Below are 17,211 nucleotides of genomic sequence, written 5' to 3' on the forward strand. Positions count from 1 at the left end.
GGATGGATGGATGGATGGATGGATTGTGGTGAGTTGTACGAGCCCTCAGTAAAGTGATTAAAAAAAAAAAACCCAACCCAAAACAGTTACACCTTAGACTGCTAACTGAAAGGTCGGTGGTTTGTACCCATCCAGAGGCACCTCTGAAGCACGTCGTCTGAAAGGTCACAGCCAGGGAAACATTGCACGCGCGTTTCTGCACCCAGAGTCGCCGTGAGTCAGGATCGACTTGACAGCAGCTGGTGTGGTTGGGTTCGGTCACACAAAGTGTTAAAACACTGAGCCTTCAATGGCTGTTGCAGCCTGAGCTTCTAGTCTTCATTGAAGACTAGACATTCAAAGCTGACATTGAACAAAGTAGCTTTGAAGGAGAAATTTATAGAGCTAATGAAAAGTGAACATAACTCTTTGAAAATTAGGACAGTGGTTAGAGACACTTAGTAGGGCAGAAAATACTTCAGTGGAAATTATATATATATATATATATATATATATATATATATAATGTCCTGAGTTTTCCCTTTGCTAAAAACACGAGGTGAAGAATTAGAACATTGTTGTGATCTTTGAATGAAAAGATTTTCAGATACCTTCCACAGGATGTCGCAGAGATGCTTCAAGGGCCACTGTGGAAGATGAAGGGAGGCCTCCTGCAACCCTTCCCTTTCAAACAAAGCAGCCTTGCTTTTATTTGTATTATACACTGGGACTTTTATTAGATTTTGTTGGATAAAAGGATTCTGCCACCTTTAAAAAGTTTGAAAATCACTGAACTAGGTATTCCATTAAGGCACATCCAGCTCAGAAATGATTCCCGCACCGTAGACTTGAAATAACAGTAGGTTTTGTTCATTGGAAAGTATCGATGGGGTTGAACAGAGTATTACATGTACAGCACTGAATAACACACAAGGGGCCTTCAGTGTTAGTCCCCCATTTTTAATTCAGCTATTTGCCCCCCTTTCAATATACACACTTTTATATACACATAGGTCCAACAGAAACAAGACTGAATTTCATACCATGCTTATATTTTGAGCATGAAATTATGGACTGAAAATAATTGCTCAATACCACCATCACCACCATAAATATGTCTTACACCTTCACTTTCTGAATTTTGAATATAACCGTTTGGTTTTTCTATTTTTCTTGCACATTGCTTTCCCCACAAAACCACGGAAAGTTTTCTCCGTGGATATCGTTATGAAAGTTAACATTGCATTGTGTTTCAGGCTTGCCCGTTCCTGGGAAAGTGACATCAGTGTCCACTCTCTAACCCTGCCTGCTGCGACCTGCTTGGAACTGCTGTTGATACTGGCGAGGAATCACTCCATGCTGCCCCCATCCCTTCGCTGCATGAATTCCTTTCAGGTAAGAAATGGCTCCTTTACTGAGGTGGGATTTTGGGTTTTTTTTGTTGTTGTTACTGTTTTTCAAGGATCCTGGAACAAAGGAGATAACTCATGGAAACCCGTAGTTTAAGATGTTAATAATAATAAACATACTGTCTGTATTGCCAGTCCCACAGATCTGTGCTACTCTAGAGTTCGTTCTCCAAACCTCCACCGAGAGCAAAAGCAAGACTATTGTGGGTGCTCCTTCCTCTCTCGTAGCTTTCCCTAAAGGCTGCTCACTTAGAAGAACTTTGAACCATTATCACTGACTTTGCTGTGTTAGTTTGAGGTCAGATTACTAAATGAAGGTTTAACAGTGCTGCTCCCAGTACCATTTCTGGAATCTCTCCCTTCCTCTCCTCATCACTCCCCTGGTATTTATCTGTGCTCCTGAGGAAGTATAGGCTCAGAATAGAACTCTGCACTGTAAACGTTGACTTAGCAGCAGTGTAGCTAGCAGGAAGATCCTTCCCCGAGAGTTCATTGAGGTGGGAAATTATAATGAAGAGAGGATAATCACCTAATTGCGGCCTCAGTAGCTACTGAATGTTACTGGACAGATCTGAGACTCTTGATAATGGAAAAATGTTCATGAGCGTGCTGTGGAATGCCATGCTGTATGCATTGCTGAGACCACTTAGGCTTGTGTTCTCTCGAGCAGTGGTTCTCAACCTTCCCAATGCCACAACCCTTTCATACAGTTCTTCATGTTGTGGTGACCCCCAACCACAACATTATTTTTGTTGCTACTGTTATGAATCACTATGGAAATATCTGATACGCAGGATGTATTTTCATTGTTACAAAGTGAACATAATTAAAGCATACTGATTAATCATACAAATAATATTTAATGATATATTATTTCTAATTACAAAGAAATGAAATTTTGTCTTGAAGCATAGCATATCATGGGCAACAATCGTCACTCCAGGTACTCGTATGTGGGCGTATCTGCTTATGGGTGGACTCCCTGGAGACAGATAGAGGAGCAGTGTCTCAGTTCCTAAGACCATTGGAAATTTGTGTTTTCCGGTGGTCTTAGGCTCTCCCGGTGAAACGGTCCTTTGACCCCCCCCAAAGGGGTCGCGACCCACAGGTTGAAAACTGCTGCCCTAGAGAGACAAAACTAGTGAAGCTTATATGTATAAATGCAGAGAAATTTATATCAACTAAATGGCAAGTTCTTTGGTCAAATGTCAGTATGGAGATTGTTGCTGACCCACATAGCTGTAGGGGACTGATGAAGCCAAGACTTCTGGCCATAGAGCTGAATGGATTCAAGATCAGCAGATATGATGGCAGCCTGCTGATGACTCCCAGAATCATCAGGCAAGACAGCAGCTCATTAGTCCACACTCGGGAAACCAGAGGTTAGATGATGAACCGGATGCAAGATCCAGATCCAAGCCCAGCAAAAAGCAAACAAGTTTTCCCATAGAGTCCACTTATATTGGAGGGGCTACATCTCCAGGGAGCTCTCACTGTGATTGGATAGCTAGCTCTTAATTGACAAACAACTGAGAATCCTGGCCCAACCAAGTTGACACAGACTTTACCACATGAGGACACTAGTATGTGTGATTCTACTTTTAAAAGGTCACTGAGAAATCATAAGTTCTGAACCAGTGTATTACTGTGTTGCTTGATATACCTCTGCTACATGTGCTTTTTTAAATGAAGTATATATCAGAAAACCTGTAGAAAATAAATACTGTGATTCTAATTTGCATTCATTGTCTGGTAATATGTGGCTTTGTCTCTGTCATTTTCCTTCTATTTCTGAGTCCTGGGCACTGATAAAAGTTTAGATTTTGGCCTTGACAGACCTGTTACATGGGTAGTTACTTGATTATCAACATCAATTCTGGCTTTTCAAAGGGACCAAGGGCCCTTAGAAGATACCTTCTCAGTTTGTAGGAGAGGAAAGTGAGACCAGCGAGATAGAGAGAGTTGACCATGGAACACCGATTGATTACAGAAAGAGCTGGCTGGCAGCAGGTCTGTGCCAGGCTAACCCCGTCTGCTCCCCAGCTGCAGTTCTCGGGGTTTGTACGCGGTGGTGCTAGTGCGTGGACAGGACAGCTGTGTCCTTCTTGGAATGTCCACACATATCCCTTATTTTGCAATTTTATTTATTTTAGGCTGCCTTGAACAAAATAAATAAAAGGATTCACTGTTTTATATATCAACTTACATTTGTTCTAACATTTTCTCATTAGATTAATAGCCAAATAATCTAAACATTTACACATATCCACAAACTTTTATGCATAAAGACATAAGAAATATAACAGTTGAAAGATAGCTTTGGGACATGAGCTTGGAAGACAGTGATTTTTTTATTGCATTCCTCCCTGTCCCATATACATTTTATTTTTATCTTTTTAAATACCATGAGAAGGTGAGAAAACACGAGGCGAGATGACAGTTTATAGCCTTTTGAGGGAGAGAAGACAATCATACATATGTGAAATAAAGAGTATAATTGTCTTATATATTAGTCTTAGCATAAGCCAAATTAGTGATTAAAGGGAAAAAAGTGTTCTAAATAGAATGTGGGGGACTTGAAAGAAGGACACTGTGGTACTTACATAATCTCAGGTCACCTTGATAAATAGGTCTAGGGGTGGAGTTCAGCCTGTCAATCAGGTGACAGACTGATGATGCCTCCTGGTGGGTGTGACCTCATGAGGAAGATTCTGGGAACTTCCTCTCTCTCCCTGGATGTGGGCCGCACTCCCTCTCTGTGGGGGTAATGGCTGTGGCCTTAGAGTGCATGAAGGAGGAACAGCGCAGAAAGCGCAGAATGTTGCTCAGCCTTCTGTAGCGGGCCTGAGAAGCGGCAAACCGTCGCTCTGTACAATGGCTCCCGGCACAGCGGTGAGACACCATGGCTCCGGCAACTAGCACTAGCACGCTCTGTCAGCTTCCTGCGCCAGCCCTGGCCAAAGCTTGCTGCCTCTTCCTCATTAGCTCAATTTCATAACCTTGTAAGGATAAATTTTAGAACAAGGAAGTAAGCGCGGTAACATTTGATTGGCTGATGCGCCCTATATAAATTGCGGAAAGACAACAATAAAGTAGATCTGCGCCATCAGAGCCCGGTCTCCGGAGCCTGTGTGACACGCGTCGGTCGGTGACTCCGTTTCCCTCACTCTCCTGCGTGCCGGACCTGTTCCCACACCTCTCTACTTCACCTACCTGTTGAGGAGCCACACTCAGAAAGCTGGAGGAGCCAGCGCTGGACTGGATCCACAAGACTGTCCACCCACCAACCTGTGATCTTCCTGCATTCACCATCATGCATGTGATCTGTGTGCATCTGAAGAGGAATTTATGTACTAGTATCAGACATATGGACTAATATTGCACTTAAGGACTTGATCTAGACCAGACTAGGATGTTTTCTCAATGTAAAATTTCTCTTTGATATAAGGCTCTCTCTTACACACATATTAGTCTCTGAATTTGTTTCTCTAGTCAACTCGGACGAACAGACACATTTGTGTTTCTTCTCTGTGTGACAGAAAAGGTCTGACTTGCTCACTGAAAAATCTCAACTCCGTTTCCTGTGGACTCATGTCAGTGTTCTCTTTCAGTTAGCACCTCTGATCAGAGAAACTCTTAGAGCCTACCACTGTTTGGATGTTAGCTACTGAACTATCCTTCTCCCTGGGTGATTGTCTTTTCTCTGGTTTCATTCCATATGCTGACTATAATCGTCAGGAGCACACACTGCTTCCCAATCACAAAAGTAAAGACAGACTTGACAGAAGCTCGTGAACAATGCCAGCCAGAGGGATTTCATCCCTACTGCACGCCAAGTAAAAAGGACCCCTCGTGGCACATCGGATGAGGTTCAAACCCACCAGCTGCTCTTCAGAAGAAAGTTGAGGCTGTCTGCTCCAGTACAGATTTACAGTCTCAGAAGCCTTAAGGAGCAGTCCTACCCTGCCCTGTACTGTTGTTGTTAGAGTCACGTTGGTTCTGACTCATAGTAACCCTATGTACAACAGAAGGAAACGCAGCCAGCCCTGCGCCATCAGGGTTACGTTGAAGCCCGTTGTTGCGGCACTGGGCCGCAGTCTTCCTCTTTTCACTGCCCTTCTACTTTACCGACCGGCAATGCTCTGCTGCTATTCATAGGGCTTTCATTGACTGATTCCTCAGAAGTAGACAGCCTGATCCTTTTTTGCGATCTGTTTTTAGACTGAGAGCTCTGCCGAAACCTGTTCAACTTGGGTGACCCTGCTGGTATTTGAAATTCCAGTGACATAGCTTCCAGCATCATAGCAATATGCAGACCACCACAGGATGACAAACTGACAGACAAGCGGTGGATTTTGTACTCTATGACCCTGATCACTCAAAGTCAACTTGTTGGCAGTGGGTTTGGTTTGATCTAGTGCTCTTGGAAAAGGAGCCCGAATAGCATAGTGGTGAAGGACTCAGTTGCTCACCAAAAGGTTAGTGGTTCAAACTCCTTGGCTGCTCTGCTGGAGAAAGATGCGGCTGCCACTGTAAACATTGTTGTTGTACATATGTACAAGTTTGCTTGATAGAATTGACTTATGTATTTTTATAATATCTGTAAGAGCACCCAATTAAATGCTATGAATTTTTAAATGGTTGTTCTTAGGTACCATTGAGTTATTGTTGGCCTTAAGAGACTCTATATGCAACAGAATCATATACCACCTGGTCCTACACCAGCCTCACAATTGTGCTTCTGTTTGAGTCCATTGTTATAGCCACTGGGTCTATTGATCCTTCTAACAGTCTTCCTCTTTTCTGCTATCCTTCTGTTTTACCAAGCATGATGCCCTTCTCTAGGGACTAGTCTCTCCGGATAACATGTCCAAAGTACACATGACAAAGTCTCGCCAGCCTTGTCTCTAAGGAACATTCTGCCAGTGCTTCTTCCAAGACAGATTTGTTTGTTGTTCTGGCATTTTATGGTCCTCTCAATATTCTTTGCCAGCACCCTCATCCCAGTGTATCAATTCTTCCATCTTCCTAATGTCCAACTTTCACATGCACGTGGGTGAGTGAAAATACCATGGCTTCCCTTGGAAACCCTGCGGGGCAGTTTTCCTCTGTCCTGTGCGGTTCCTATGGACTCCACAACAGTGGATTTGGCCCCCCTGGAAAAGAGAGCCCTAGTGTTGCAGGTAAGCCCTCAGACACAAACCAGAGTCAGTGGTTGAAACTCACCGACTACCCCATGCGAGAAAGATGTGACTGTCGGGTTTTTTAAAGATTACAATCAAAGAGCTCTATGGGCAGTTCGTCGCTATACATAGAGTGGCTATGTGTCAGGAATATGCTTGACAGCAGTAGGTTTAGTACCCCTGAAAAATGTATTCTCATCAGGGATATGCTAGGAATCAGATTCCCTACGGCAGGCTTTCCTTCCAAAATAAACGTTCAGTGAAAAGAGGTGCTGTCTGCCAGGATTAGAAAGGGATGCTTTGCTTTTTCAGCTTTTTAACACCTACGTGGTCATTATTACAATGGCAGGGAAGGAGCTGCTAATTTTGCACTTCTTTGGGAATTTTTTTTTAATTTGGAAACTGAGTTTAATGCATATTCTTTCAGAGATATCTTGTCAAGAGCTATGAAATAGGATGACACTTTTTCAAGATTCCCGTCTTTACATTTCCAATTCTCACTGTCTAGGCTGACTCACAGTGAGCAATGGCTCTTCTTCCTATAAAGCTGATTTTGTAAAGTTTGCTGAAGAGCCAAGTGGCACTACTATTTGAATCATTATCACTGTCACAACCCAAAGAGAAGCGCTTATTTTATTAATTAGAGATCTTAACATATGTGAAAAATTTTAATTGCATGTAAATTTCCCTAGCTTCAAACAAGGGCATATTTTGGTGGGGCTTTACTGTTGCTTTAATGCCTTAATAAATCTAACTTCTGTTACAATCTCTAATCTCTCCTTTGTAATTATAATCAAACTGCATGTAGGATTTGGTTGAAAAATACTGAAGTAACGCAATCAACATTTGATAGCTATTGTTGCGGCCTCAAAAAGAGAGATGGGCTTACTAGTTCACTTTATTGCAATGAAAATAAAATCCATATTTCTGACCCTGACCTAAAAGCCCTGCAACTTCTGGCCCCCCTTTATCAGGCCTCATCTTATTCCCACTGTCATATTCACTATTTTCCTGTTACGCCGATCTTCTTTCTGTTCCTTCTCACAACAAACTGTTTCTTCCTGTAGGGTCTGTTCCCTGGTGGTTACCTCTGCTACCAGGAGAATACTGTGGACCAGGTCTTTGCTTGACTGGCTGCCTATCTTCCAAGTATCTCAGCTCTCAACTAAAGAGTCCCTTCCCCTGAGGCACCTCACCTGACTGCCCGCACAGAGCCCCCGCTTCTCCATGGCCACTATTCTATAAAGTCACCTGTTTTATTTCCTCCCTTGCACTTATCACTGTTTGAAGTGATCATGTCCATTCATTTGATTTTTGCTCTACTGAAATGTGTTGCAGGAGAATAGAGAGTTGGCTTTTGTTTGTTTGTTGAATATTGCATCAGCTGAACTAGGCACAGTACCTAGATGTATGAAATATTTAACAAATACTGAATGCATAGCTGATAGCTGGATAGTTCAAAAGACCAGCCAGAGGGCATGCAGAAGCATGGGCAGTGCATACTTTGGGGTAAAAGAAGTGATCCTTTGCTACTGGGCAGGACTCAGCTCCATTATTAATATCCAAATGTAAGATGTGTGCGTAAGGTTGAGCACAAACGGATGTCCAAAATAAAATTGCAGCCCCGGACTCTGTATGGTGAGAAAAACTCAAAGAAGAATTCAGTCCTTAGAAAGAGCTGGCAAGATTCAGACGAGCAGAGCAACCAATTTATAGGACTAAAGTCTTTTGGGCCCTGGAGCCCACAGGAGGAGACATGGGAATGACAGTCACGCTGACGGAGGTTTCAGACGCCAAGGCAGGGATTTGGATGTGCAGATAGGTCTTTTGGAGTGAGTCAGGATGCAGCCCTGCTGCTGCCATTAATGTAGCCGGTTGGGTCCCACTCTTAAGGCTTCAGAACTCTGTCTGGGGTGAGATGGCAGCGGTCCGTTTTCATTTCCACCTTGCTGGCCAGAAACAAGCTCCTAGCCTGCAGTCCGGCAATTTTAGGGTTATATCTGAACATGGTGTCTAGACGGTAGAACCTTATGGACCAACAAGTTGGGTCAGGTTTAGCAAGGGTGGCTGTTTTTAATGTTGTGGTGCTTTCTTTTTCCCCCCTTTTTTAAAAAAAGATATTTAAGCTACAGTGGGTGGAAGAAGTAACTACTTAGTGATTTGAGTTTTACAGTTAGAGAACAGAGGAAGGAAGATTAAATTGACAGTGGAAACTAGAACCCTGATTTCCAGTCAGCGAGCGCTTTAGTCTCTCTCTTATTTATGGCGTATACTACACAGATACTGACTTCTCTTCACTTTCTCATTTCTCTTCTCATGAAGTACCGGCACTCTGGGATATGAATGTTGTTGCTGTTAAGTGTCATCGAGTCAGGTCTTCCCCATAGCAACCTTATGCACAAGAGAACAAAACACCGCCCGGCCCTGCCCCATCCTCAGTACCGTTCTCATGCTGTGCCCATCGTTGCAGCCATGGCATCCATCCATCTCCTTGATGTCCCTCTACCAAAGATGACGCCCTTCTCTACGGACTGGGCTCTCCTGACAACATGTCCAACGCATGTAAGACGGAATCTCTCCATCCTTGGCTCTAAGGAGCACTCTGACCTTACTTCTTCTAAGACATATCAGTCTGTCCTTTCAGCAGTCCATGGGACTTTCAGTATTTCTCTCCGGCGCCACAATTCAAATGCATTGATTCTTCTTCGGTCTCCTTTATTCAATGGGATATAAATAAATGTTTAAAAAGAGAGACCAATAATAATCAGGCCAATAATAATGTTGTCAGGCACCCACCCTCAAGTGCTATGCACAATAGAACAAAACGCTGCCCAGTCTTGGGCCATTCTCCGAACTGTTGCTTTGTTTGAGCCGATGATGGCGGCCACTGTGGCACTTTATCTTGTTGACAGTCCTGATTTTACTCCATGGAGTTTCCCGTTACTTTGTTCTATGTCTATTGACTATGCACAGATTCTGCATGAACACAAGTATTCTGGAATTCCCAACTCTTACTCTTCTCTGTATTAGTCATAATGTGCTATGATCTGCACAGTTCAATGACTTTGCATCATTGAGGGAACACAAGTAAACATCTTTCTGGTATTTTCTGCTTTCAGCCGAGACCCATCAGATATTATCAATGACGTTCCTCGTGCGTGGCCTCTTCTGACTCTGACTTGAATTTCTAGCAGTTCTCCATGTACTCCTGCAACTGTAAAAAATTCTCTCCAGCAATATTTCACTTGTGTGTAGCTTTAATATTATTCAATCCTATCTCTTGAGAATGGACACAAATATGGATCAGATCTAGATCTCTTCCAGTTGGTTAGCCAGGTAGCTCCCTTACAAGTTTCTTCGCCCGGGCACGTGAGCAGCTCCAGCTGCGCGTTCCTGTGTGGAGCTGCTTTGACTGGTCCCCATGGCTCCCTGGAGCCTGGCTTTTCTTATTGGTTTTTGTCGATTGAATAGATTTTTAGTTTAAACAAAGTCAAACAACTGTTTTTACTTAACTTGAGGATGTCCCAGGCCCTGTCATGTACTTTAGGATAATGTAGACATTCCCAGGTGAGGAAAATAAAACCAAACAGAAAGCAAAGAAAAGTTCCACACTCACTGCCATCCAGGTCCTTCCCACCCTCGGCAACCCAACTGCGAGCTAAAGATAGAATGTTCCCCTCTTTTGTAATTCTCCCATCTCACCCCATGAACTCTAGCACAAATCCAACACACACACCCGAGACCACCTAAACAGTGTGGGTGGAATTTTTCAGGGTGCAGAAAGCAGCAATTGAAATTTCTTGTGCCCCCAGAAAGATTGCTACATTCTACAATAATTCTAAATATATCCAGGAACATCACTCTTTTTTAAATACAACAGCACTATCTCAAATGTGAAAAAAATAAATGTGTTCACAGAGTTGAAGTTCATAGAGTTACCAAATTTTATGGCAGTGTTTTAAACCCAATAATTCTGAGTGTAGCTCACTAATTTTATGCTACCTCATGCCAATGATTTTCTCTGACCATCTGGGTCCTGGACATCTTATGTTCAGCACCAGGAGACACAAGTATCTTTCATGCTAACTCCTGCTATTAATATTCGCCAGAGAACCAAATCCTTTAAACATGGGAGCAGGTAAATGATATTCTTAACCATCATAAATCAGAACAAATAATTTGAGCTTTATCAGGTTGTAGTCTTACGTATGTCCTGCATTATTGAGAACTATGGTGACATATGTGAAGAAACTACCACTTGTCTGTCAGTTTGTACCACTGTGGCGGCTAGTGTGTTGCTGCGAAGCTGGAAGTTTTCTCACTGGTATTTTAAATACCAGCAGCATCACCCAAAGTGAACAGAGTTCCGCAAAATGAGAAGATACAGCTGCACAAAGCAATTAATAATTGGAACTTGGACTGTACGAAGAATGAATCTAAGAAAATTGTAAGTGGTTAAAAACTAAATGGAAGGTACGGGGAAGGTGGAGAGTGGAAGGGGGAAGAAACCACTGGGGAAGGGAGACAGTGGTCAGTGTAAGATATGAAAATAATAATTTATCAAGGGGTCACAAGGGTGGGGTGGAGGAGGGAGGGAAAAAAAGGAGCTAATACCAAGGACTCAAATAAAAAATAAATGTTTAGAAAATAATGATGGCAACATATATACAAATATGCTTAATACAATTGATATTTGGATTGTTATAAGAGCTGTAAGAACCCCCAATAAAATAATCTTGTAAAAAAATGAGTGGAACACATAAAATTGATGTGCTAGGTATTGGTGAGCTAAAATGGACTTGTGTTCACCATTTTAAATTAGAAAGTCATGTGGTTTATTATGCTGAGACTGTCACAATCAAGAGTAATGGCATGGCATTCATCATCAAAGAGGATGTTTCAAGAGCTATCCTGAAGCATAAGAAGTCCTGGTGGAGTGGTGCTTAAGTGCCGAACTACAGTCCACAAGGTCAGCTGTTCTAAACATCCAGCCATTCCACAGGAGAAAGCGGAATGTTTTTCTCTTGCAAAGAATTACAGTCTTGAAATGTACAGGGACGATTCTGCCTTGTCCTGCAGGGTCACTATGAGTCAAAACTGACTCAGTGGCAGTGAGTTTTATCTTGAAGTCCAATATCTATCCACACACAAGGCAATCTAATCAATAAAGATGAGACAACCTTGCCTACTGAAAATAAGTAACATTTGCTAATGAAGAGCAAGGAACAATTGATGCATTTGAACTGTGATGTTGGTGAAGACTATTGAAAGTACCATGGACTGCCAAAAGAACAAACAAATCGGTGTTGGAGGAAGTGCAGCCAGAATGCTCCTTAGAAGGGAAGAGGGAAGGACTTCATCTTATATACTTTGGACATGTTGCTGAGAGATCAGTCCCTGGAGAAGGTCATCATGCTTGGTAAAGTGGAGGGGCACCGAAAAAGAGGAAAGCCCTCTAGGAGATGGATTGACGCCGGGGCTGCAACAATGGGCTCAAACATTAGAACAGTGGTGAGGAAGATGCTGCACCAGACGGTGTTTCGTTCTATTGTACACGGCGTCACTGATTCAGAACCAAAGGCACCTAACAAAGGCACAGCGGCGGCAGGAGCACCTTCTCAAATTTCCTAGAAAACAGAAATTCTCTTCTAATTCTTAGTAGAATAAGGATGGAAGGTACATTTTCCAGCCTCCTACCCTACCTTTTCACCCCTTCTAGCCCTCCTTCCCTCCCTGGAGAGGAGTCTATGTAGGTGAGTCTCTCTAGGGGTTGCCTGCTTGAGTCAAGGTCTGGGTTTCCCTGGTGTGGGCACAGTGGGCCAGGCCTGATGTCCACAGGAGAGTTTGAACCCTTATTTCAGGCCCTACTTTAGGTGTTTGATGGGTTTGAGGTAGCAGTTCTGGTCCATTGTGTTCTGCAGACTTAAAATCTCCCTCTCAGGGATGGACCCAAGGATTAGACTTGGGGAAAGTGGTAGAAAGTCCATTTAGCCATGGGTTCATCCACATTCCTCACTAGTAATTAAGCTTTGCTTATTACTGTGATATTCCTTTTTAAATGTTTTTCCCTCATTTTATTTTATATTGAAGTATTATATATTTATTATAAAACTTAAAATTAAAAAAACTTTGGGGAAAAAAAATAAAAATTTTCCTGTAATCCCACCATCAGAGATTGATTAAATAATTTAAAATGCGGAGTATACTCTTTAATCATTTTTGGTTTAGTCAATATTTACTTAGTTAACATATTTACATTCTCTATAACATTATTTTTAATGGTTGCTCATTATTCCATTCTATAGTTATGTCATTATACATTAACTGACTAATGTCCTCGTGCTAGATATTTAAACAGCTGCTAAATTTATTTTATTATTATTACAAAACACTCTGGATTTCCTCAAAATAAATCCTAAGAAGTGAAATTTCTCTGCAAAGGGAAAGATTTGAAGGTTTTTTTACCATGAATTATCAAACTTCCTATTCAGTATTGACTGCTTTAACTTGTCATTATTATTTATTTTGACATTTTTAAAAACAAAAGTGGAATCTTATTCTCTTTTAATCTGATTAATGGAGATGCATTTTTTTGGTATAATTGTGGCCACAAAATGTTCGTTTTTCATCTGTAATTTTACATTAAATTATATAAAGTACAAAAAGAACAAAAACAAAAAAAACCCTGATATTTAAATGTAATCATTTCTGTGGAGTAAAATGTATTTATTTATCATCTCAATTATTTAATTACTTAATAATTTTACAATTTATCTTTGGTATTTCCTTTTTTCCCCCTATTCTTAAAATTTTCATTGTACCAGAAGAGAAGGAAAAAAACAAATAGCACATGAAAATTTGTTTTGGATATTTTGATGTTTGTCTGCCCCTCCTACGAAATACTCTGATAATATATGTGTTTGAAGTTGTAGTTTTAACTTAACCCCCCCCCCATCTACATATATCATCTCTTGGGGCTGCTAGAAATAGGAAGGATAGGATTCATAGATGAGTAGTAAGAAGGGGTATCTAGAGATGAGAAAAAGAAGATTTTAGCTCTCCACCATTTAATAATTGGTATTGTCATTTTGGAGTAAGCAGTCTTTGTTGTGTGCTTACACACACACACACACACACACACACACACACACAAGCATTTTAAATATAAAATGGGCTCCACTGGAGAGTCTGGGCCTCGGGTTCTAGAAGTATTCTCCTCTGTCTTCTCTTTCATCTTTTGGTCCAAAGGCAAACAGCATTCTCAGACTGAGGAGTTCGGTGCCCGAATACAAAAGGGTCTTGTGTCCAGGGCAGACTTTCCATAGATCACAGTGAGGGAGCTGGTCTGCTATGTACGAAACCCCGACCCAGAAACAGGTTGTCTATGAATGGTTTAGCATCAGACTCCCCACGAATGTGCCATGCATGATAGGTGAACGGGCTGTCGCCTTTCTGGCCACGTCCCATTTCCCAAGAGGAGTCACACTCTGCCCAGGACCCAGTTCGCCTCACAGCAGGGACATGCGCACAGCCCGCTGAGATGGACGCCCATGCGGCCCACTGGCCAGCGGAGACGGCTGGGTGTCAGCTATCCAAGGCCAACCAGGCTGCCACGCGGTGCTCCTGGGTGGGATTCTGATTTAGAGGCGTTCAGTCATAATCCCACAGATGGTAGCTTTGCCCCATTGGCTCCTCAGCCAACCATATACACCAACATGATGGTGGGACAAGAGGAAAGTTGGAGGCAAAGGACATTTATAGACGTCTAAACACAGGCATGTACATATGGAAATATATATAAAATGAGAGAGGAATAGAATTATATACTCATATCTATATGTTAAGATTAAGGTTGCAGATGGACATTGGGCCTCTACTCAAGTACTCCCTCAACACAAGAACACTTTGTTCCAACAATCTGGCATTCTGTGATGCTCAACTTCCCAACACCATCGCTGAAGACAAAATGGGTGCATAAGCAAATGCATTGAAGAAAGCTGATGGTGCCCGGCTATCAAAAGAGATAGTGTCTGGGGTCTTAAAGGCTTAAAGATAAACAAGCGACCATCTAGCTGAGAAGCAACAAAGCCCACATGGAATAAGCACACCAGCCTGTGTAATAATGAGGTGTCAATGGGATCAGGTATCAGGCATCTGAGACTCAGAACAAAATCATATTCAATATGAATGGGGTGCTGGGGGGGGTGGTGGCACATGGAGTGGAGACCCAATGCGTATCTGTTGACAATTGGACATCCCCTCACAGAGAGGTCACAGGGGAGAGACAAGCCAGCCAGGGTGCAGGATAGCACTGATGAAACACACAACTTTCCTCTAGTTCTTTGGTTCTTTCTTCCCCCCACTATCGTGACCTCAATTCCACCTTACAAATCGGATTAGACCAGAGCACGCACACTGCTACAGATAAGAGCCAGCAAAACAGGGAATCCAGGATAGATAAGCCTCTCAGGGCCAACAATGAAAGTATAGATACCAGGAGGATTAGGGTAGGGTGTGGGGAGAAAGGGGGAATCGATCACAAGAATCAATCCTACTATGCCACTAGGGTTCCCCATGAGGATCGCAGTGAATGCTTTGAAGTCAAATGTGTATGAATTGTTGAGTATAAAACTATAACCTGCTCTGGAAACCTGTTCCTCCCGGGGAGCAATTAATGGAAAGGTGGGTGAGGGGTGATGGAGGACAATGTAAGATGTGAAAATAATAATCTATAATTTATCAAGGGTTTTGTGAGGGAGGGCAGGTGGGGGAGGGAGGGGAATGAAATGGGGAGCTGATATCAGGGGCTCAAGTGGGAAGAGAATGCTTTGAAAATGATGATGGGGGCATATGTGCAAATGTGCTTGACATACTGGATGAATGTATGGATTGTGATAAGAGATCTAAGAGTCCCCAATGAAAGTAAGGGGTAAAAAAGAAAGAAACTTGCCATAAGCCTAAAGCAGGTATGGAAATATCAATAAATACAGAAACTAAAACTGAAATAAATAAGTAAATAAAAGGATCCGATTAGGAGACGACAGAGGAAGGGAGGGGAGTGGGCCATTCCAGATGTCCAAGCGCTGTGGAAGGTACAATCAGGAGGCAGCTATGGTATGCATTGAATTGAGCTACAACTTTGCTAGACTTTCAGCTCAGCTCACTGGTAATCGTGTGTGCATCTTTTGTATTGAGAAGAGAATTGTGCCAGCATCCTCAGGTCCCCAGGAGTGTCTCCTTTCTTTCCTGCTAATACCTGTGTCCCCTGTGGGCAAAGATAATCAGGTGTTGAGTGCTACTCATTATATTTAGGGAATCATGTCTCAAAGGTAGTGATTACTGCTCTTCCAATCTCTCTCCTCAAAATGGCTAATTTCAACCTTCCTCCTCAAAATGGATTTCTGTGAATTGCCTCAGCAATTTGGGCCTGGAAAAAGTGTTATTACCTTCCTTCTTTTTTGCCCTTTAGGACATTCTGTGGTTTGGGGAATAAGCAAGTACCTTTTGTTCAATAGAATTCTCTATTCTGAGATCTTCCTGCCTTTGCCTGCTTCCGTCTTGGACCTTATTCTTTGCCACACTCTAGAGAAAACGTGGAGAAAACTTTAGAGTCTGGAGATTAACAGACTTTTAGCTGACCCATCTTGCTGCTCCACCACATCCTCCTTCCCTCCCTGCCTCCTCACTTTCATCCTCCCTCCCCCCTCCTCCTTTTCTCCCTTCCTTCCATTTGAACTTTAGGCTAAGGTTTCCAGAGCAGGTTATAGTTTTATACTCAACAATTCTTACACATTCGACTTCAAAGCATTCACTGCGATCCTCATGGGGGACCCTAGTGGCATAGTAGTTAACGAGTTTGTCTGCGCGCTGCAAGGTCAGCAGCAGTTCATCTTTGGTCACCATCCAGCTTTGATGGGTAAAGACGGGCTTTCTATTCCTGTAAAGACTTACAGTCTCAGAAACTTACAAGGGCAGCTCTACTCTACCCTGTCCTATCGAGTCCCTATCAGTCGACATCTACTCCATGGCAGCGAGTTGTTGCAGTCTGCTAATAAACCATCACTTATCCCACTTCTGCTCTGTGTTTCTTGTTTCCATTCCTCTTTCTTTCCTCATCCCCTGAACTTTACCCTTGTGATGTTACATGATTGGTTATGCTAACACAAAAGTGAGCTCAGTTTCAGATCTGAAGGGCAAAGGCCATGGTTTTGAGGCCCTTGCCAGCCTCTATCTACCCAGTAAGCCTGTTAAAAATGTTTTTTTAAAGATTTTGAGTTCCACATATTTCCAGAGGCTGCTCACCCAGATCAGACTCCCTACTCTGCCTCTGACATCTCTACCCATGCCAAACAGTCTAAGCTGTAGGCAAAGATATAAACACTGCCTCTTTTTCTCAATAGTCATAACTCTGAAATGCAGTAGGAAGACTAAAGGCATATAGGGATTAGTCTTAAATGTGTTTTTTATTAAAAGCTTGATTAAATTCACATGACTGGAGGTGGGTGAGGAGGGGGCTGGACAATCCTAATTCAGTCATTCTGAAGTTAAGACCCAGAATCTGCATTATAACAAGCATTCAAAGTGCTTGTGCTTCTACTATACATTTTCAAAAATCAAACTGTGAGAAATACTTACGAGGG

The 17,211-nt window shown here is 42.4% G+C and overlaps 1 protein-coding gene across 1 annotated transcript in view; it reads left to right on the top strand.

Annotated features, from left to right (window-relative positions):
* Positions 1 to 17,211, top strand: part of UBE3D (ubiquitin protein ligase E3D) — a 185,498-nt gene that overhangs the window by 120,303 nt on the left and 47,984 nt on the right. Inside the window, exon 9 of the mRNA XM_013003643.2 lies at positions 1,236 to 1,374. Within this exon, the coding sequence (XP_012859097.2) occupies positions 1,236 to 1,374 (139 nt within the window). The remainder of the gene's footprint in view (positions 1 to 1,235; positions 1,375 to 17,211) is intronic.

This window comes from Echinops telfairi, unplaced genomic scaffold (assembly GCF_000313985.2).
Source record: "Echinops telfairi isolate 266 unplaced genomic scaffold, ASM31398v2 ScPeMD7_3533;HRSCAF=4204_0, whole genome shotgun sequence".
NCBI classification, from domain to species: domain Eukaryota; kingdom Metazoa; phylum Chordata; class Mammalia; order Afrosoricida; family Tenrecidae; genus Echinops; species Echinops telfairi.